This window comes from Hyperolius riggenbachi, chromosome 7, assembly GCF_040937935.1.
Source record: "Hyperolius riggenbachi isolate aHypRig1 chromosome 7, aHypRig1.pri, whole genome shotgun sequence".
NCBI lineage: Eukaryota > Metazoa > Chordata > Amphibia > Anura > Hyperoliidae > Hyperolius > Hyperolius riggenbachi.
Genome location: NC_090652.1, coordinates 257,973,633 through 257,995,029, shown reverse-complemented (window position 1 = coordinate 257,995,029; position 21,397 = coordinate 257,973,633). Strand labels below are relative to the sequence as shown.

At 45.9% G+C, this 21,397-nt stretch overlaps 1 protein-coding gene across 2 annotated transcripts in view; it reads right to left on the bottom strand.

Annotated features, from left to right (window-relative positions):
- The window catches only part of CERS6 (ceramide synthase 6), a 217,669-nt gene extending 214,775 nt beyond the window's left edge, over positions 1-2,894 (bottom strand). The window contains exon 1 of one of the 2 annotated variants that reach the window (XM_068245595.1): positions 2,541-2,894. In XM_068245595.1, the coding sequence (XP_068101696.1) occupies positions 2,541-2,710 (170 nt within the window). In that variant the 5' untranslated portion in view covers positions 2,711-2,894. The remainder of the gene's footprint in view (positions 1-2,540) is intronic. The other variant, XM_068245594.1, reaches the window with a different exon arrangement.
- Between the last annotated feature and the right edge of the window lie 18,503 nt (positions 2,895-21,397).

Genomic DNA, 21,397 nt, shown 5'->3' with positions numbered 1-21,397 from the left:
ACTTCAGCCTAAACAAACATACTGTCATTAAGTTACATTAGTTATGTTAATTAAAATAGATAGGTAATATAATCTCTTACCCACCCTGTTTTAAAAGAACTGGCAAAGGTCTGTGATTTCATGGGGGCAGACATCTTTTTGGTTGAAAGGAGGTGACAGGGAGCATGAGACACAGTTCCAACTGCCCTGTGTGCTGATCACCCCTCCCAGTTGCTAGGCAACGTGAACAACAACATAGGAAATCCCATCATGCTTTGCACAGCATCAGGGACAAAAAGCCTGGGCAGTTTTCTTTGATGGGTCGAGCTTAGCTAAAAATGCAGCTAAAAATGATGCTTTGGTAAGAAAAACAAAGTGCTGATGCTGTGAAACTGTTAAAGAAACACCAAGCCTTTTCAGTTCTGCTGAGCAGATTTTTAGACCGGAGGTTCACTTTAAGGTACATACACACATCAGACAAAAATTGGTCGATGTGAACACTCATAGTCAATCGATCAGCGAAGGCGAACGATCATTAATGACCAACCTGTAAACACACATGCAGGATTAAATGAAGATATTTACAGATAAGGCCATCATGTGAACCAATCGTGTGTTTTTAAGGTATTGACAGATAAGGCAGATACGTGATGTATGAGGTGCTAATAATTCAAGCGATCGATAGTACTACAAACATGAACGATTAAGGAAATCACATGATTCAAATAGTGTGTGCGCTTTACAAGGCACGATCCTCACCTGTCCTTCAATGAACTGTACACACTTCCTGTGATGAACGACTGTCAGTTGAAAAATTCCAACAGGATGGATTATGACCGACTCCTGATATTGGTCGTTTGCTGCTGTCGTTGATTGTCAGTCATGCGCATTTATTCAATGATAATCAGTCGAAACACCACTAATCTGACGTTTTAGTGTTCAGATACATTTTTATCTAATGTGTGTACATAGCTTTAGATTTGGGATTGCCAGGACACAGTAGCGTTCTGTTTACCAAAACCAAAGATACACCAAGACAACCATTATTTATCTTTCCCCATTACAGGAATATACTGCCCTACATAGCATTTCATGAAGCCTGGTTCACATTTAAGATAGATCTTAGCAGAGCTCTACAATCACTCCTAAACTATGTGAGAGGTCTCCCAATGGGAGCTGCATCTATTGGGGGGTCTGCAGCAATATCAGACAGGCATCTGTAGATCTGGAAGTAGCACATGGTGCCCAGGAAGTGGAGAGACTAAGCTAATACATACATCCATTGAGATGCCCCCCAATGGGAGCTGCATCTATTGGGGGGGTCTACAGCAATATCAGACAGGCATCTGTAGATCTGGAAGTAGCACAGTAGCACATGGTGCCCAGGAAGAGGAGAGACTAAGCTAATACAGACATTCATGAAAACACCTATAAGGACTCTACGGCGGAGGGAATCGGCACACATATAGCCTGAACTGCCAGCACGATATTGCAGCTGCAGCATGTGGGAACTTTTGTAGCTTCTCTACTTGCCAACAATTTTTTCAGGGCTATTGGACAGTATTTCAAACCAATCATACAAAACACTGAGCACCAGGTGAATTCAACCACAAACCCGATTTTGTAATGTGGTGCTTGTGAATTAATAGTAAAGGGTAAGTCCAAGCGACATTGGTATTTCAGATACAGTTGGATGCTGATGGGACAAATCACCTGCTGGTAATTTACGTCTCTGTGGAATTCCAAAGGTGAAATCTCATTGCCAGAAGTCCCATTCACTGTATTCCCTTCTTATAAAGTCTCACTATCCCTTCTTAGATGTCTCACTCCTACCGCTGCAGCCTTCATAATGATAAACTGCAAGCACCTTTAGGGGACAGTGAGTAATGTGAGTTGGTTTAGGATTTTCTTCTGTTCGTTTGTTTGTTAAGGAACTGTGTAATATGTTGGTGCTATAGGAATACAAAAGGTAAATGAACAGAAGTCCAGCAAAGAGGCTTGCTTAGCTGGGATCTTAAGAGTGCATACACATGTCCAATTTTAATTGGCCAAAGACTAGCCAATTTTTCCATCTATGAGGGCCAGAGTTTGAATGCGATGAACAGATTGTGTAGGAAAGCTCTCATACTACACAGATGTGGTAAAATTGGCCACTCAGTGGCCAATTAAAATTGCATGTGTGTACCAGGCTTTAGGGGCGCAGAATTTGTTGCCCGAATCTCCAAGAAGTATTAGAATCCGATGGGTTAACATGGAATTATCTGAAGTCAAGATTCTGATTAACAGATAGGATAGGAAATGTATTATTAAGAAAACAAAATTGGGATGCAGTTGGGGGCAGCAGTCCAAGAACACAATCTCCAGGGGCATATCCTTAAATACCTGATGCTGTCCCTGGAAATCAGACACCTGTGCAGTATGGGCTACAGACTGAAAATGCCTATGTCAGTATAGAAGTGCAGCAAGCAGCAGGGTGCCTGTTTGGGTCAGTCCTGAGCACAGAAGAGCTTTCCAAGGATCAGGTAATCCCACCATCCCACACCGAGCATCTCAGGGCTTACCTTTCAAAGAACAGGCGTATCATGAAGATGCAGAACGCCAAAGGGATGGCCAGATACAGGTCCTCAGCCTGGGGGAAAGTAGCCTCCTCTGTGTTCTTCAGATCCGCCCAGGTCACATTGTGAGGCAGCCAAAATCTCTCGTTCCAAAACCAAACTAGGATACCTGCCATCTTGCCTGCTTTCCCTCCCTGTGGTGCTGATGCTGCGTCTCCTGCGCGTCTACCTGCTGCAGCTGGAGGAGGAAGATGCTGAGATGAGGAGGAACAATGATGCTCCTGGCTGGCAGATTTGTAGTTGTCTCTGGGAAGGAGCAGAGGGACTAATCTGGATAAGCACTGCCTCTGTTCCTCCTTTCTGCCTCCCTTTTCATCATTAGGAAGGGGCGGGCTCTGCAGACACACACACAGGAGCATCTGCAGCTGCGAGCCCTTCTCTCTTTCCCTGCAAGCTGCCGTATGATTGGGCTGTTGTCTGGATCTCTGACTCCCTGTTTGGGGAACCTGCCCTTAATTGGGCAAATGCTTCATGTGTCTCTATTGTGAAGGCTACAGTCTGCCTGTGACTGCCTTGCTTGCTTGTCATGCAGCAGGTGACGCCAGAGTCACTGGGCTTGCTAATAGAACCAGGGAAAACTTCTATATGGATGAATGGGTGTTTCATCCTTTCAGATCTGTTTAGTAACGTCAGGAAGCTACACTTTACCAAGGCTCCAGTAATGTATTAAAAGCTGTCTGACTGCAGTGGATGGGCTGCTGGGCATTGTTGCTCCTTAGCAGGGATTGTTGTCAGGACAAGGTTCTAAAAAGGAATAGATTCCAAATTGAGCCTCTCACCCCCAAATTGTTCACATCCCAGTATAGGTAGTTATTGGGGAGGGGGTTACGTAATACTGGTGGTAGCCATGTGACCCCAGTATTAGGTAGCCCCCTCCAAATATACTGTAGCTAGTCAGAAGTGTCTCCAGTAGCTCCCTCCCCAGTATAGCTAGCCATGTGTGACCCCAGTATTAGGTTGAAATAGTAAAAAAGGTGCATGTGGCTAGTGGACTAATTGGGCGCGTATGGCGCCGCCAATACAAAACATCGAGAATTGGACACCAGAGCAGAAATTCGGGCTATATATCGGGCAATGTGGGCACCCAAGTGCCAATAACTTGCGGCGGCCGTGAGTTTTCATTTTTCTTTTTAATCGGGGTAGTTAGGTTTAGGCATTGGGTAGGTAGTGTGTGTGTGGGGGGGGGGGGTAGTTAGGTTTAGGCATTAGGTAGGTAGTGTGTGTATGGGGGGAGTAGTGTGTGTGTGTGTGGGGGGGGGGGGGGTAGTTAGGTTTAGGCATTATGCAGATAGTGTGGGGGTGTTAGTTTTAGGCAGGTAGTGTGGGGGGGCTTAGTTTTAGGCATTAGGCAGGCAATGTGTGTGCGGGGAAGGGGTTTAAGGAGGGTTCTGTGTAATAGTAGGGTTAGGTTTGACCATAGTAAAATATTGATATTTAATATCGATATTTTAAACTTTTATTGTAAAATAACAGTATTTAATACCAATATTTTACTTTTGGCATTACTGGGCACCCAAGTTTCCAGGCGCCTTTATTTGTCGTACGCGTATTAGGTAACCCCCCAGTATAGACAGCCACTTGTGCCCCACAGTATGAGGTAGCTCCTCTCCCCAGTAGAGCTAACCAGTAGGCAAGGCAGAACATGGTTGCCGGTGAACGTGCACTACTCGCGAGAGGTGCAAATGATGCAGGCCGTTTGCTCCTACCCTATATTGCCATTTTTTTACCCTTCACCCTGAAGTCAGGTTGGACAGACAGGCCAATCAGACATGATCACCACCCAGGCCACCCCCCTCCCCCCCCCCCCCTCCTATAAAAGGCACAATGCCGGTAGCCATTCTCATTCTGCATTAGTCAGTGTAGGGATAGGTGCTGCTGCTTCAAATAGAGGGACTGTAAGAGATAGGCTGTATTGTAGATATTGTGCTATGAAACTGCTTCTTAGGTGCTCTGTTACCCGCAGTTCACCAGCTAGAGACCTCCCCATTAGTCCTTATGAGGACTCTTCCTGAATCCTGACCACAAAAGTCCTTCTGAGGACAGACAGACAATGGCCCTGCTGTGCTTATTATTTGTTGTAGCTTTTTTGTGGTGTGGTGTACAACACCCATGTACAGTGTAGTGTGTGGTTGCGTGACTGTGATAGCCCACCATCACTGCACAATAGTAATTTAGTGTCTGACATGTGTGGCATGTCATGTGTTGTGTTACCCCCCACACAGTGTCACAGCAACACCCGTGTGACCAACCATACTGTGTTATAGGTGGTATGAGTGTGCCAAAAGAACCTGTGTGACAGACATTTGTGACAATACATCTTTGTTGGTCACTGCCTGCTGTGTGATCACCGCGTACTGTTACCGTGTCACATCAACATCTGTGAGGCTGACTGTACTGTGCATTGTAAGTGATCACTGTGCGCCCCTCCCCCAAAAATAAATGTGTGTCAATACCCTTTGGCTGATCACCAGGGTTGCTCAGCAGGACCCCGAATGCGAAGTTTCCCCGAAAAATTCGGGTGTTTTTTAGGTTTGCAGCATGCGAACCCAAACCCGAATGCTGCGATCCGAGCCGAACCGGAATACGAAGCATGCCGAATGCACGCGCTGGAATTCGGCCGGATGGAGCTGTGGGTTCGGTTTTGGCTTCGGGATTCGGGGATGACATGATTGGGCCAATCAGAAGTCCTCCTGCCGAGGAGCTGGCAACCCTAGCAACCAATCAGAGGAGGGGAGCCTGGCCCTCCCCTCCTCTATATAAGGCGGCGGCCATGTTGCGGAGCCACGCACTTGTGTGACTGCTGCTGGTACTGAGAGATTCTCCAGTGCTGTGCTGTGTCTGAGCAAGTGCTTTTACCTGCTAAACCTAGCGTTTTGCTTCCTAAACACCTCCTAAACACATTTATTGTTGTCTTATATAGTTAGCTAGTATTTTGATTGTTTTTAGTCAGCTAGTGTAGTGTATACTGTGCTAGGCTAGTGTTAGTCTGTGAGCAGGCTAGGCCTGCTAGCCTAGGTAGCCTTAGCCTACTACTAGCTTAGGTAGGTTAGGGATTCTAGTTAGTTGTGTACTAGTAGTACTAGTTTAGTTAAATATTACTGCTGTAGTCTGTTACTTTATTAGTTTCAGTACTGTGTTAGTTAGTTACTGACTGTGAGTGACAGGTCACCACCAGCATTCATTGTGAGTGACCTGACCTGTGACTGTCTGTCACCTCACCTGCCCGAGCCTATTGATTGATTGCGTCTGACTGTGTGTGACCGTTATTAATTGTCACCGATTGTCTGCCGCACGACGTACTTGTAGCGTAGTACGCTAGGTGTTTCTTAGTTACCTGCGTGCATGAATACTTCTAGTGTCTACTACTATACTACTAGTCTACTAGTCTAGTACCCGTTCACTAATTTTTTTTTCAATTTTACTGTGTGATTTTATTCTCATCTGTAGTGTGTGTAATAAATAAGAGTTACAACACATACAGGCCACCACACCAGCATCCGTTGTGAGTGACCTGTGACTGTCTGTCACCTCACCTGCCCGAGCCTATTGATTGATTGCGTCTGACCGTGTGTGACCGTTATTAATTGTCACCGATTGTCTGCCGCACGCCTTACTTGTAGCCTATTACGCTAGGTGTTTCTTAGTTACCTGCGTGCATACTACTAGTGTCTACTGTCTACTACTATACTACTAGTCTACTAGTCCTGCTATCCTGCTGATGTCAGTGGTCCTACCGCCAGGGTCCACACTATGCATTGCCTGCTGCCAGTGCCACACGTCACTCCACCTCCTCCTGCTGCTGCTGTTGTATTTATCCTACTGCTGTCAGAGGTCCCACCGCCAGGGTCCACAATATGCATTGCCTGCTGTCAGTGCCACACGTCACTCCTCCTCCTACTGCTGCTGCTGTTGTATTTATCCTACTGCTGTCAGAGGTCCCACCGCCATGGTCCACACTATGCATTGCCTGCTGCCAGTGCCACACGTCACTCCTCCTCCTACTGCTGCTGTTGTATTTATCCTGCTGCTGTCAGTGGTCCCACCGCCAGGGTCCACACTATGCATTGCCTGCTGACAGTGCCACACGTCACTCCACCTCCTCCTGCTGCTGCTGTTGTATTTATCTTACTGCTATCAGAGGTCCCACCGCCAGGGTCCACACTATGCATTGCCTGCTGCCAGTGCCACACGTCACTCCACCTCCTCCTGCTGCTGCTGTTGTATTTATTCTACTGCTGTCAGAGGTCCCACCGCCAGGGTCCACACTATGCATTGCCTGCTGCCAGTGCCACACGTCACTCCACCTCCTCCTGCTGCTGCTGTTGTATTTATCCTACTGCTGTCAGAGGTCCCACCGCCAGAGTCCACACTATGCATTGCCTGCTGTCAGTGCCACACGTCACTCCACCTCCTGCTGCTGTTGTATTTATCCTGCTGCTGTCAGTGGTCCCACCACCAGGGTCCACACTATGCATTGCCTGCTGTCAGTGTCACACGTCACTCCTCCTCCTACTGCTGCTGTTGTATTTATCCTGCTGCTGTCAGTGTGGTCCCACCGCCAGAGTCCACACTATGCATTGCCTGCTGTCAGTGCCACACGTCACTCCTCCTACTGCTGCTGCTGTTGTATTTATCCTGCTGCTGTCAGTGTGGTCTCACCGCCAGGGTCCACACTATGCATTGCCTGCTGTCAGTGCCACACGTCACTCCACCTCCTCCCACTGCTACTGTTGTATTTATCCTGCTGCTGTCAGTGATCCCACCGCCAGGGTCCACACAATGCATTGCCTGCTGCCAGTGCCACACGTCACGTTTTCAGTTTTGTTTTTTTAAGTACACCTATTTCAATGTGAATTCACTTTAAAAAAAACACACAAAAAAACCCCAAATTCACGAATACGAATTTTCAAAGAATTTTTAGGCGTAACCTCGAACCGAATATGAACTCAAATCGAATTTCGTGGTCGAAGGCGAATTCGAATGTCATGCGGGCCCGAATTCGAATGTACCCGAACCGAATTTTGGTACATCTGAGCATGCCTGCTGATCACACTGCATGCTGTGTGATCAACCTGTACTGACTGTTACAGTGTCACTTCAACATTTTTGTGACCGTTCCGTGTATTCTAAGTGATGTCCCAAAAAAAACAGATTTATCACAATACTGCTTGGCTGGTCATTCACTCCAACAAGGTACTAGGGGACGTGGTGTTGTGTCCTCATGTGGCCATTGTATATGGGATGTTATGCAGAGGAAGAAAACTATAACTTCTGAAATGCAGAAGAGGTGGTTGACTGGCTCACTCAGCATTCCACCTCTTCTGCTGCCAATGTTCCCGCACCCTCCTCCTCATCCTTCTCTGCTGTGGTCAACCGCAACACCACCTCCACCACCATGAATTGCTCATAGGAGCTATTGACCCAGGCATTGATGGGCAAAAGTAACGTGAAAGTGTTGGCATTGGATGAAAGTGAGGAGCAAGGCAGACTCTCACACGACAGTCCCCAGGTCACTACAAGGTGTGATGTCCTTTAGCCTACTGTGAGCTTGAAACTGTAAGCAAAGAGTGTTGTGTTGATGAAGGTGTCATGGGTCCCCACAAGAGAGGAACAGAAGGAGGAGAGTTCAGAGGGAGAGACCGAGCCTTGGAGAGGAAGGAAAAGGGTAGTAAGCAGGAGAGGTCGCAGGGGACAGGAGGCAAACAGCAGAGTGTGCCGTCACCTGGGGCCAGCCAGACGCCACTCCCGGTCACTTCTAGCAGTACTAGATCGGCTCAACAAGGTTTATCAGTATGGAGATACTTTTGTGTGTGTGTGTGCTGCTGACGGTTCAAAGACTGTTTGCACCCAGTGTCACCAACAAATTAGTCGTGGGAAGACCAGCACCCACATAGGAACCACTTTGCTGAGAAGGCACCTGCAGTCCCATCACAAAGACCTGAGGCAGGAAGCCCTTAAAGAAAAAAATCAAAGCACAAGATAGCCTCCTTGTGTTCCACCTTCCACCTCTCTCTTTCCCTAGTTCCCAGTTGTCCTCCACTCCACCTTCCAGCCTGCCTGTTTTATGGTCATCGCCACAGAGTCAGCTTTCCATCCCTGAGATGTTTGAGGTGAAAAAAATGATGTCGCCGGGTAACCCCGTGCCCAATGTCTGACAGCTGGCTTGTCAGAACTGCTAGCCTGCCAGCTTTTACCATACGAACTGGTTGAATCAGAGGCCCTCAACATTTTTTTACGCATTGCAGTACCGCGGTGGAAGGGACCTGGAAGGAGATACATTTCGCAGACGGCATCCTGGACCTGTACTGGCATGTGCACTAGGAGTACTTTAGACAAGCTCTCTGGAGTATAAAATTAGCCAGTTTCCAACCCAACTCAGATACACATTTAAATAAACCTGTGATTCTTTAGAAGGTACAAATTGGATACATAACTTTGGGAGAGGGAAGCCTTTAGATCAGTGGCCTCCCTCCCTAAAGAGTGGCCTCCCTGCACACACACACTAGCTCCATCCTGCTTGAGCTTTGGCAGAAATAGCTGAGCCTAGTCGGGTCTATGCTACTGCACAGACGGCTTGTCCAGTGGAGCAGACCCGATTCGGCACAGCTTTTTTCCAAAGAATATCGAGTGGGATGGTCCTAGTGTGCCTGCTTGAGCTGCCGATATGCATCGGCAAGCTTCTTTTGGAGGGTTCCCTGCTGCAGAGTTGGGCGAGGGAAGCCTCTCTGTCCCAAGGGCACTTTTTCTGCTACTGGTACACTTTAAGCTGCACTCTCTATGACTGAGACTTCAAGGGAACCTGAAGCAAGAGGGGTATGGAAGCTGCCATATTTATTTCCGTTTAACAATACCAGCCTAATTGATATATTAAAAGCCAGTTCCGGGCCTCATAACACTGTTGGAGGTGTTAAATGGCAGGATGGCCACATCTTCTCCTATAGTTCCCTGTGTCACATCTCACAATACTGTGGTCATGACCTCCAGCACCTCCAGCATTAAAGCAAACCTGAACTGAAGAATGAAGTCAAAATAAACATACACACGTCATACTTACCTCCAGCATTGTCTGATCATCAATCTCTTTTTCCTCTTCCGCATCCTGTGTCCACTGTGATCAAAGCAATTATCTGTCCTCCTTTTAAAAAATGATGATGACCCTGTAATAGCTTCCGGGTCAGCACTTTGTTAACCAGTAATATTGCTTAATATTGCTTGAGCCACAGGGAAACAGGGACATGCCCCTATCTACCTGGTTTTCACTAATTTCTTAAGCTCACCTAACCACCTGTGCTCTGAACCCTGTTCCCTCTTATCCCCCATCCCTGCTCTAACAACTATTTTCAACATCTCCATGTCAACTGGAATGTTCCCTTCCTCATTCAAATAATCATAACATAAAAAATCTTTCTTTGGACCCTACCGCCCTCTCTGTCTAAAGGTGGCCACACACGATACAATAAAATGATCCAATTTTACGGCAATTCGATAAAAAGGATCGGATAGCCCAAAAAAATCGAAAGCTTTTATTTTCATTCGACTGAAAAATCCGATCGGATTTCCCGTTTTCTTGGATTTTTGTCGATCTGGAATGGCAGGTATTTTTCTTCAATCTTTCTAAAGATTGTCAATTTATTAATATAACACCCTAGTAATTTTCTCAGAGTTTCCAATCATTTCTATCATAATTGGGGAAAAATTGAACATAGGTGTGTGGTACATTGGTCAGATTTTTGAAATGTTACAATCAATCAGAGAAATTGATTGCAATTCTTAAATTGAATAGTATTTTTAAAAATTGTATTGTGTGTGGCCACCTTCATATTCAGTCTCACTTCTTCCCTTTCCTTCCAAACTGCTGGAATGATGCATTTATCCAGAAATGCCTGGTTTCCTGTCTAACAACTCCATGTTAGATTCGTTCCAGTCTGGCTTCTGATCTCACCATTCCACTGAAGCAGTCCTCACCAAAGTTGCAAACAACCTCCTCATTGCAAAATCCAAAGGCTAATTGTCTGTACTAAAACTCCTCGATCTTTCCTCTCCCTTTGACTCTGTCTGCTTCTCCAGACACTCTTGTTACTGGGTGCCAAGAGCCTAGCACATTGTTGAATTAACTCCTACCTGTGTAAACACTAGTTCGCTGTCTCCTATTTCAACACTAACTCCTCTTTACGCCCGCTATCTGTTGGTGTACCACAAGGCTTAGTTCTAGGACCTCTTCTCTTTTCCATCTACAGTATATTCATGCGCCAGGCTATGCATATGCATAGGTAGGTTTTAGTTAGTGTTAGGTCCCCTCCCATGGAGGAAAGACTTCTTCGACAGTGGGAGGGACGAGTACCTAACAAATTGCATTGCAAGCTGTTAGTGGAAACTAACATCCTCCAAGTGGTAGACAGGTTGTATGTGTGCTCATTGTGTATTTGTATCCCATGAGTGGGGTCTGCACTTTTTTGCAGGTAAGCATTCATCTGTTTTTAAGTAGCGCTGTTCATTTCTTTGCAGTAAAGCCCGGAGGACGTCCGATGACGTCAGCGCGCCGCCGTGAGGCGCATTTTGGAACGCGGAAGGAGCCCGACCTGGCCGCCGGCCTGGCCAGGTCGGGTCGGCCACCGGAGACCACCGGCAGCCTGCGGAGCGGCGCCGAGGGCACCTCCTGCCTGCCACGGGCTGGAGGAAGCCCCAGGTAAGTGGATGCGGATTTTTATTTTTTTTAGACAGTCCCTGAACCTTCCCTTTAAGCAGAGCTAAACCATGGTTTAAACCTGAACTGAAAATAAAAAGTTAAAATAACCATACACAGGTCATACTTACCTCTTGTGTAATCTACTATTTAATCTCTTTCTCCACTCCTGTGTCCCATTTGTCCACTGTGATCAATGGAATTCTCCGTCCTCCATTTTGAAAATGGCCATTACCCCATAACAGCTTCCTGGTCAGCACACTGGGAAACTGTAATATCACCCACTTGAGCCATAGGAAAACATGGACATTGCCTTTCACATTCAGTTATAACTGACAGCTGCTGATATATAACTGACAGCAACTGGTATATTTCAGTTCTGACAAAATATTGTCAGAACTGGAAGGGATCACTGTAAGAAGAAAATGGTGAGCTTTTGAGAGGAACTGACGGTGAGGTTAGTATGTAATATTCATTTGCAGCTATTTCATGTGTTTATTTTAAATAATTTCCCCTGCTTCAGGTTCCCTTTAAGTCAGTTAAGGAGCGTTATACAATGAATTAAGTCAGTTAAGGAGAGCTAAACCCTGAGTTAAGTTAGATAAGGAGAGCTAAACAATGAGTTAAGTCAGTTAAGGAGAGCTAAATCATGAGTTAAGTCATTTAAGTTGAGATAAATTGTGAGTTAATAAGTAAGATGAGATAACTTAACAGAAAAGCTTTGTGAAAAAGGCCCATTTGACAGGTAACAGTAAAAAAGGGCGCAGGAGGCTAGTGGACAAATCGGGCGCCGCCATTCACTCCCATAATAAATATCGTTTAATGGGCGCCCGATAGGAAAAAAGGACGCCGGAGAAAAATAATGTTTTAAAAGCGGCGCCCGGAGACTTAATGTTTTATTACTGCTTCTCATGATTACACATTATTTAATGATTTATACATTTTTTAATATTATTTTTAAACGAAAAACAGTAAAAAAAATTTTTTTTACATTATTTTTAAACGAAAAAAACGCACAATATGTTTTTGAAACTTTATTAATGCTTATCACAGGGGGGTCTTAGGTTTAGGCACCAACAGGGGGGTCTTAGGTTTAGGCACCAACAGGGGGGTCTTAGGTTTAGGCACCAACAGGGGGGTCTTAGGTTTAGGCACCAACAGGGGGGTCTTAGGTTTAGGCACCACCAGGGGGGTCTTAGGTTTAGGCACCAACAGGGGGTCTTAGGTTTAGGCACCAACAGGGGGGTCTTAGGTTTAGGCACCAACAGGGGGGTCTTAGGTTTAGGCACCAACAGGGGGGTCTTAGGTATAGGCACCAACAGGGGGGTCTTAGGTTTAGGCACTAACAGGGGGGTCTAGGGGTTAGGGGTAGGTACAGGGAGGGTTACTTAGGCACCAACAGGGGGGGGGTCTTAGGTTTAGGCATCAACAGGAGGGTCTAGGGGTTAGGGGTAGGTACAGGGAGGGTTACTTAGTAATTTTTTTTTAAACGTTATTATACGTTTCACTATTTAAACGAAAGATTAACGTTTTTACAATTGCCGATTTAATGCACATTATTTAATGATTTATAACTTTATAAAACATTAATTTTAAACGAAATACAGTACAATACATTTTTAAACGTTGTCCATGCTTATCGTTTAAAACCCCGCGCCCTTTTTTCCCAGCGCCCCTTTTTAACGTACGCCATTTGACAACCCTGGTGTAGAGACAAAGCATGTGTGTGGGAGGGGTCGGGTACGGCAGAAAGGATCCCAGTGGGCCACATGACAATTCCGCAGGGGCACCCCCTTGGTTGTTGTAATGCCACTGGCAAAGCAAGATATTATTTACGTAAATGGGCCCATATGCAATTCACTTTTACTCCTGAGTTATCTCCTAGGAGACCATTTCTCATCTTCAATTTAAAATAACTTTTTAGCACTTTGCAATGGAAAAAGTGCCAAAAGGTTGGTGAAAAAGTAGTGTCAAAATTATTTTGAGTATTTGTTTGCTTGCTGGTGGTTTAAAAGGCATTTTATTTGCAAGTTGTTAAAATATCACCTAGGAGAAAACTCAAGTGATAAGTGAATTGCATATGGCCCATGGATTTACAAAAAAATGGATGATAGATGAAAAACAGGATTAATTGTTCAGTTTAGCTGATCTGTCTCTAGCTACTTCTATTTATGAAATTCCTTTATTGAAATGTTCTCTCAGTACTGCCGTAATGAATAACAAAGACAATAAATGTGCTTCACAGAAGACGGCTTCTGATGCCCCTCTGAGGATACATGACAAATAGCCTGCTTATGTAATAACGCTAAATGAACAAAAGAGTAACACCTTTTAAATATGAACTTTCACTCCTTGTCCATTCTCTATGAATATACAATGGAGGGAAGGACAGCTCGCTAAAAGCCGACCAGTTGGACGTCCGTGAGAATGATGTCCCTGTTTCTGTGCAGATAGTCTAATCCCAAATGTTTTACCTTGAAGAAAAAAAAATCCCAGAGGTGATCTCTTGCTTTTTCATTCTTTTGTAAGTCTAAACCATTTATTGAGTCACAGGCATGAACTGAATTGGAATGAAACAAAGAACATAATATTTTAGAGATAATTGCAGCCGCATGAACATTTAGGCTGCTTTCACAGTGGGACGTTACAGGCGCATGTTAGAGCAGCCTGTAACGCAGCCCAACTCATAGTAATGAAAAACCAATGGGCTGTTCACAGTGCCCACGTTGCGTTACAGTGTAACGCTACACGTTCTATGAAAGTGCAGCATGCTGTGCGTTATACGCTGTTTTAGCCGCGTTAGACTGTTTGCACATGCTCAGTAATGTTGTTTTATTGTTTTTTGTGTGCAGGAGAGGAGGAGGGGAGAGTCCGCTATTTTGCCTAGCCACATGGCTAATTAATATTCACTGCACTGCAATGCCGGTTCTCTTCCTGCTAGCAATAAATCATATGAATCATTCTCTGCCTGCTAGCAATGATTCACATGAATCATTCTCGGTTCTCTGCCTGCTAGCAATGATTCATATGAATCATTCTCTGCCTGCTAGCAATGATTCATATGACCCATTCTCGGTTCCCTGCCTGCTAACAATGATTCATATGAATCATTGCCTGTTCTATCGAACGAAAACGGCGCACCAAGAGCCGCATAACGTGGCTCTATGTAGCATCCACCTTTAGCACCACCATGCGTTGCGTTAGGGGAACATTATGCGACCTTAACGTCCCCTGCAACACAGCGTACCGCTGTGTAAGAGCCCTTAAAGCGGTATTAAACTCAAAAGGGTCAGATTATAGATGATGCAGAGCAATCTGCCTGTGGTGCGATTTTTGCGGACCACACAAGGTTTATAAAAGAGTTGTGATGATGGCTACATTATAAAAACCTGGCAGCAAACATTGGTGAATGGAAAACTTACTGACTGCTGCAGCTCTGAGGAGAGTCACATGATCAACTGGACAGGCAATGGAAATACTGAGGAAGGAAGAGATAGGATCTCTACCCCAGAAAGCAGAAGTATAGTCATTAGACATAAATTATATAATGGACAGATTACTTATCTACAAGCATCGGTGTTTGATATGAAAATAAGAAGTAAATCCATAGTATGTGGTTAAAAGTTAATAGCAAAAATCATTCCTAATATCTTATACAGCTTTAACTTTAGGAAGCACTGTAGTGACATATAGTATAATGCAATAAGCTATTCTGGATACCCACGTTTACAGTAATTTACCTGGATTCAGCACCATAAAAACTTCCTATATTCTATTCTATCTATACAGTATATTCTATTATTCATATCCTCTATTCTATATATACATTGCTGCATATTAAATGCAATCATTACCACCCAGTCATTTCTGGATTTCAGGCAAGGCCAAAAAGGCCATGGCCCAGGGCACCAGGAAAGGAAGGGGCAGGCTGTGGGCAGCAAGGTGACCGTAGCAGTTAGCCTGCCGACATTCACCCAGCTACACAGAGTTTGCACATAGTGGTGGGCGGCTACCACAGCCTGATCTGGAAGAGGCAGCGAACGTGCAATTACAGTGATCGCTGAGCTGCCTGTCACTCACTGAATGTGCCGCTCCCCAAGGAGCTTACAGTCTAATCCCTGCCATCATGTCACTAATGGCCCTCAGAAGAGTTTATAATGTAATCACTGAAAACACTTCACTAACTGTTCTCAGAGGAGACTATCTAATTTCTGCCGTGTTGGGGGCAAGTTTAGGATGCTGTCAGCCCAGGGGCAACTGGTGATCGTCGGCCTTGGGCGTAAAAATTACAAATCCGGCCCTGCATGCACTGGCATAACAACAGGGCCCGCAGCCCATGCCCCCGCGGGGGAGCCGCTCGGGGTAGTTTTGGGGGGCTGGAGGGGTCGCAGCATGAGGGGAAAGCCATGCTGCTCTTCGGCTGGGAGTGGGGGCATCGGCGGGGAGTGGGGGCAGCGGCGGGCAGCGGCAGATACATACACTGCGGAAATCCTCCACAAGCGTGTAATTAACAGAACCCAGCTATGGTGCTATGCACCTGTAGAGGGAAATTCCCACCGGCAGATGGAGCTGTGGAGTGCAGACGAACACAGCCTCTGCACTGCCACAGATGGCAGTGGGAATTGTACGAGTTGAAGCAATGCAGGGCAAGATAGCCCTTAAAGAGAGCGAGCACAGAGACAGAATGTATGTGTGTCCACCAATCTAATCGCCACCCAGCGACGGTGAACAGACAACAACAGAAACGAAGTGGGAACGCAATCGCAAGAGTGTCGATTGCCAAATAGTGACACAAGACCGAATTAGACATAGCACAAGTCTAGCAAGAAAGACAAAACAAATAACAATGATCAGAACATCAAGGAAAACAACAAACGCTAGCTAAACGCGAACACCTCACTCATTTGCAACAGTGAACGCGTTTAAGACACGATCACCGCGCGTTAGGCGCCCAGTGATAAGCGTGCCACCCTAACTAACCAATGTAACACAAACACGAAATAGAGAACACGAACGCTTGCTAAACGGTTACCTCACCGAGCCTACAGCAATCGTTCGTACCAGACAAGACAGACAGAAGGAGTAGCCAGTAGCAACTTCAGCTCTGGCCTACACTCCCAGACAGAGTACAGAAGGAACCACCGCCACTATCGATAGAGCGGATGCGATCCAGACAGACAGAACGATTTCCTGTCGACCGCCGCTGGCGACAAGACAATTGCAAGACAGAAGGAGTAACCAGTAGCAACCGCAGCTCTGGCCTACACTCCCAGACAGAGTACAGAAGGAACCGCCACTACCGCTAGGGCGAGTGCGATCCCAACAGACAGAACAATTTCCTGTCGACCGCCGCTGGCGACAAGACAATCACAAGACAGAAGGAGTAACCAGTAGCAACCGCAGCCGAGGTTATACTCCAAGATACGGACTAGAAAGATCCACCGCCTCTAACGCTAGGGCAAATACGTTCTAAGTTCAAGACAGAACGATTCACTATCGCCAACCGCTGGCGACTGTGCAATCGCACAGACAAGACAAGACAGAATAGGCAGTACAAATTATACACAACCTGACTGCACTAATGAGGAATGCAAGGAGCACTCCCCAAGAATTAACTACACTAAGATAGCAATGGCTGACACTCCAGGTGAGTTTAGCAGGAACAAACCTCTATGATCAGCAGGGAATTCTGGGAGCAAAAGTATTTACACTGCAAGCCATCAAAGGGAGCAGCTAAGCAATTTGCATGACAAGTGGATGCAAATTTCTCACCAGCAGAGCAACTCTGAAATTTGCAGTGTGAACACAGGTCTCTTTTCCAGAGACCTGCAGCACTTATACCTAAAAAATCATCAAACAACTGTCTGCCTGTGCAGACAGCAGTGCAGATCATTACAGTACCCCCCCCCCCTCCCTCCAGGGATGGCTTCCAGACATCTCTCAAAACTGATATTTTCAAAAAGATCTGACTGAACACTCATGAAGGTCGGGTCAGCCCGACAAGGCCCAATTCCAGAGTCAATCCTCCCGAAACCGACCTCGTCAGAAGCAGTAGCCACCGAAACATGCCCATCAGTACTACAAGTCTCAGTGTAACACCCATCAGAACTGTGAATGCCAGAGAAGAACCCATCGACACCCTCCAAGCAATACCCACCACCTTCCAAGGAGCGTCCAAAAATACCAAACCTGCCACAATACCTATTCGAAGTGTCCCTTTCAACAGAGAAGCCACTGTTGATCCCATCCAGGGTACCAAGAAAAATTTCTCCCAGAATCTCCCAGAACACTTTGAAGCTCCGCAGAGATCCCAAGAGGCCAGAACACTCACCAGGCTCACATGGAGAACTACCAAGGAACCCAATGGAACCTATGACAATTCCGGATTCAGGATTACCAGGACAACCATCAAGATCGGGGCTTTCAGGGACCACTTCTGGGCATGCAGGCAGGCAGGCAATATCAGAACATGTCTCCACCGAGGAAGCATCTGAGCATGCTGGTAACCGAGACACACTTGGGCTTTCTGGGTCACAGAGCGCATCGGGGTACACTAGCACAAGAGAAACCTCAGGACATGTCGAGGAACTGCCAACCTCAGAGTCCGTCACGACAAGACCAAAACCAGGACCGGGCAGAGAATCATCACGAGTAGTGGTCACAAGTACTGGACTTTCAAAAGAAGACTTGGACTCAGACTTAGAAATTTCTGTGACTTTAATGGTATCTAACCAAAACTCATCATTGACTAGACATGACTGAAGCTCCACAAGAGCTTCAAAAGTAGTCAGTATAGCAGCGATGCCTACTGAAGTGGGCAATACCTCAGACAGCCCTGCGGGGCAGGAGGCACTTCCTGAAAGATCTGCACCCTTTGGGAGGAACTCGGAGACCTCCAGAACATCAAACAAAAGCTCAGGAGCATTGTTTCCCAAGTTTTCTGACAAAGAAATCAAGGATTCTGAACTATCCATGTTACAGGGCAAAACATCAAATACATTTTGCGGACAGAGCAAATGTCCCAGGGATGGTTTTACAATCCGCTGAGACTGAGTTTCATCTTCATGAACAGGATGCACAGGAATATCTACTGGAACACACACTGACTCCCTTACTCTAATCTCACTGCACGCAGAATTCTGCATAGCAGTCAAACTAGACTGCAATTCCAAAATAACAGAAAAACAGGTGAGAATAGAAGCAATACCTAGACAAGCCTCTAGGGTCAGTTCAGGAGATTTTATGCAAGGCAATATTGACTGATCCAGAGTACAGGGTGGAGAGTCAGTACTATCTTCAGAGCAAGAAAGGGACTCACAAATGTCAGTGCGAGTCGACATCATGGTTTTATTCATGGTACAGGGCAGGCTCACAGAAACCTTCTCTGGACAAGGCAAAGATCTCTCATTATCAGATTCGCAAAACCAAAGCGCTGTCTCACCCTTAAACTCGGCTAACAATGTCGAATCCGAGGAGTCAGAACGCAAAATTTGTGAATCCAAGATCGCTTTAGGCTGTGAAACTGACGCTTCCAAAGCGCAAACCTCCGCAATCTGTGGACCAGACCACAAAGTGTTCAGGACAGAAACACTGGATCAACTGTCATCAGGCAACGTGCCTTTACAGGGGTGAACAGAGTGAGACATAGATTTATTTGCAGAAGAAGTTGCGACAACAACAAGAGAAACTTTATTAGTCATATTAACATTACTTTTGAGGCTGCATAGTTTAGGAACTTTCCCCATAGCAGGATCAAGAACTTGAAAAATTACTGGGAGAAAAAGATCTGTTCTTAAATGACAAGGGATCCCACATATCTTTGACAAAACTGACACATTTATGTTGATCATAATCTGCAGGAACGCCTGAGAAACAGGCATTATATCGCACAGTGTCTGAACTCACTTGCTTTACCCCAGAAAGGCAGGAAAAATCAACCGATAACGGTCTCTCTTTATTGGAGTCAATTGGTTGGTGTGTGTGCAATTCATCCAAAATCGTCTGCCACACACAAATCACCGGATCCACAAAACATTTGTCACACTCATCAGAATCAATCAAAGTGTACACAGAATTAACACAAGCATTAAGAATCTCTTCGCTTTCTGCGATGTAAAAATCGCAAAACGCCTTCCAATCAATCTCGAACTCCTCAATCAAAGCCCCAATCTCCCATGAAGCAAATGGAGGCTCAAACAACCCTGTATCAAGGTAACATTCATACGGGTTGGGATCAGGAACATGCATAGATTTTCTTACATTTCTAGATTTTCTTACACCTTTAATATACTGAATAATTCTGCCTATCATAGGATCCACATATGCTTTTGCTTGGGGCAACAAAACCTGAGACTGAGAAGTCTCTCTGGATTCATCACATTCAAGTGTGTTCCACATTTCAGACTTTACAGAAATAATTTCTTTATTAGTAGTTGCTATGGGCAACGGATCTTTCCGCTGAGAAGCCTTCCTAGATTTTTTCTTTTTAGTTTTAGCCGCTACAAGTAGCTGCCATCTAGATACAAGGGAGCTGTTACTGCATTCATTATCACACTGAATGGTTTTGCATGGAATGGATAGCACAGCTGGCTGATTAGCAGGTACACACTCGTCAAGAATAGATGGTAAGCAAGGCAGTTTAAACCAGTGGGAAAAAATCAATGTAAGGAACTGATAAGGATTATCATTCCAGGAATGACTTTTCAAAATCTCATACGCCCACACAAACAGATCTCCTTGAAATAGGTACAAGAACCATATTCGACAAAATCGTACAAATCGGAAATTCCTTCTACACTGGGAATTTCGGTTTGGCTGGTCATACTGTAACGATTGCGGAATTATTTCCGTGGTCAGCGCACAGGATGCGCGCTGACACTGCGGAAATCCTCCACAAGCGTATAATTAACAGAACCCAGCTATGGTGCTATGCACCTGTAGAGGGAAATTCCCACCGGCAGATGGAGCTGTGGAGTGCAGACGAACACAGCCTCTGCACTGCCACAGATGGCAGTGGGAATTGTACGAGTTGAAGCAATGCAGGGCAAGATAGCCCTTAAAGAGCGAGCACAGAGACAGAATGTATGTGTGTCCACCAATCTAGTCGCCACCCAGCGACGGTGAACACACAACAACGGAAACGAAGTGGGAACGCAATCGCAAGAGTGGCGATTGCCAAATAGTGAAACAAGACCGAATTAGACAGAGCACAAGTGTAGCAAGAAATACAAAGCAAATAACAATGATCAGAACATCAAGGAAAACAACAAACGCTAGCTAAACGCGAACACCGCACTCATTCGCAACAGCGAACGCATTTAAGACACGATCACCCCGCATTAGGCGCCCAGTGATAAGCGTGCCACCCTAACTAACCAATGTAACACAAACACGAAATAGAGAACGCGAACGCTTGCTAAACGGTTACCTCACCGAGCCTACAGCAAGTGTTCGTACCAGACAAGACAGATAGAAGGAGTAGCCAGTAGCAACCGCAGCTCTGGCCTCCACTCCCAGAGTACAGAAGCCATCAAAGGGAGCAGCTAAGCAATTTGCATGACAAGTGGATGCAAATTTCTCACCAGCAGAGCAACTCTGAAACTTGCAGTGTGAAGACAGGTCTCTTTTCCAGAGACCTGCAGCACTTAGACCTAAAAAATGGTCTAACAGCTGTCTGCCTGTGCAGACAGCAGCGCAGATCATTACACAATCGTATTGATGCTGGATTGGAGTGCAGAGGGGAGAGCCCAAGGTGAGGGGGGGGGACCGTCCCCATGCCCTGCCGAAGTGCAGCATGGCTTTCCCCTCATGCTGCAACCCCTCCTGCCCCCCAAAACGGCCCCGAGCGGGCCCCATAGGGGCATTTAGAATTTCTGCAGGGGGGCCTGGTGGGACCTAGCTACGCCCCTGCCTGCACCCAGTAATTTTAAGACTATGCTGATTAGCTATGTGTAACCCACCCTTGCAAGTCGACGGTAACCAAACTAGTTGGTGGCGGGAGAACGGAGGATCGTGGAGAACTGGCACGGAACAGGAAGGCTGCAAGGGGCTGGCAGAAGCTCCAGGTAAGTGAAAGACTGTTTTTTGTGGTATTTAGTTCCACTTCAAGCAATATCAGTTG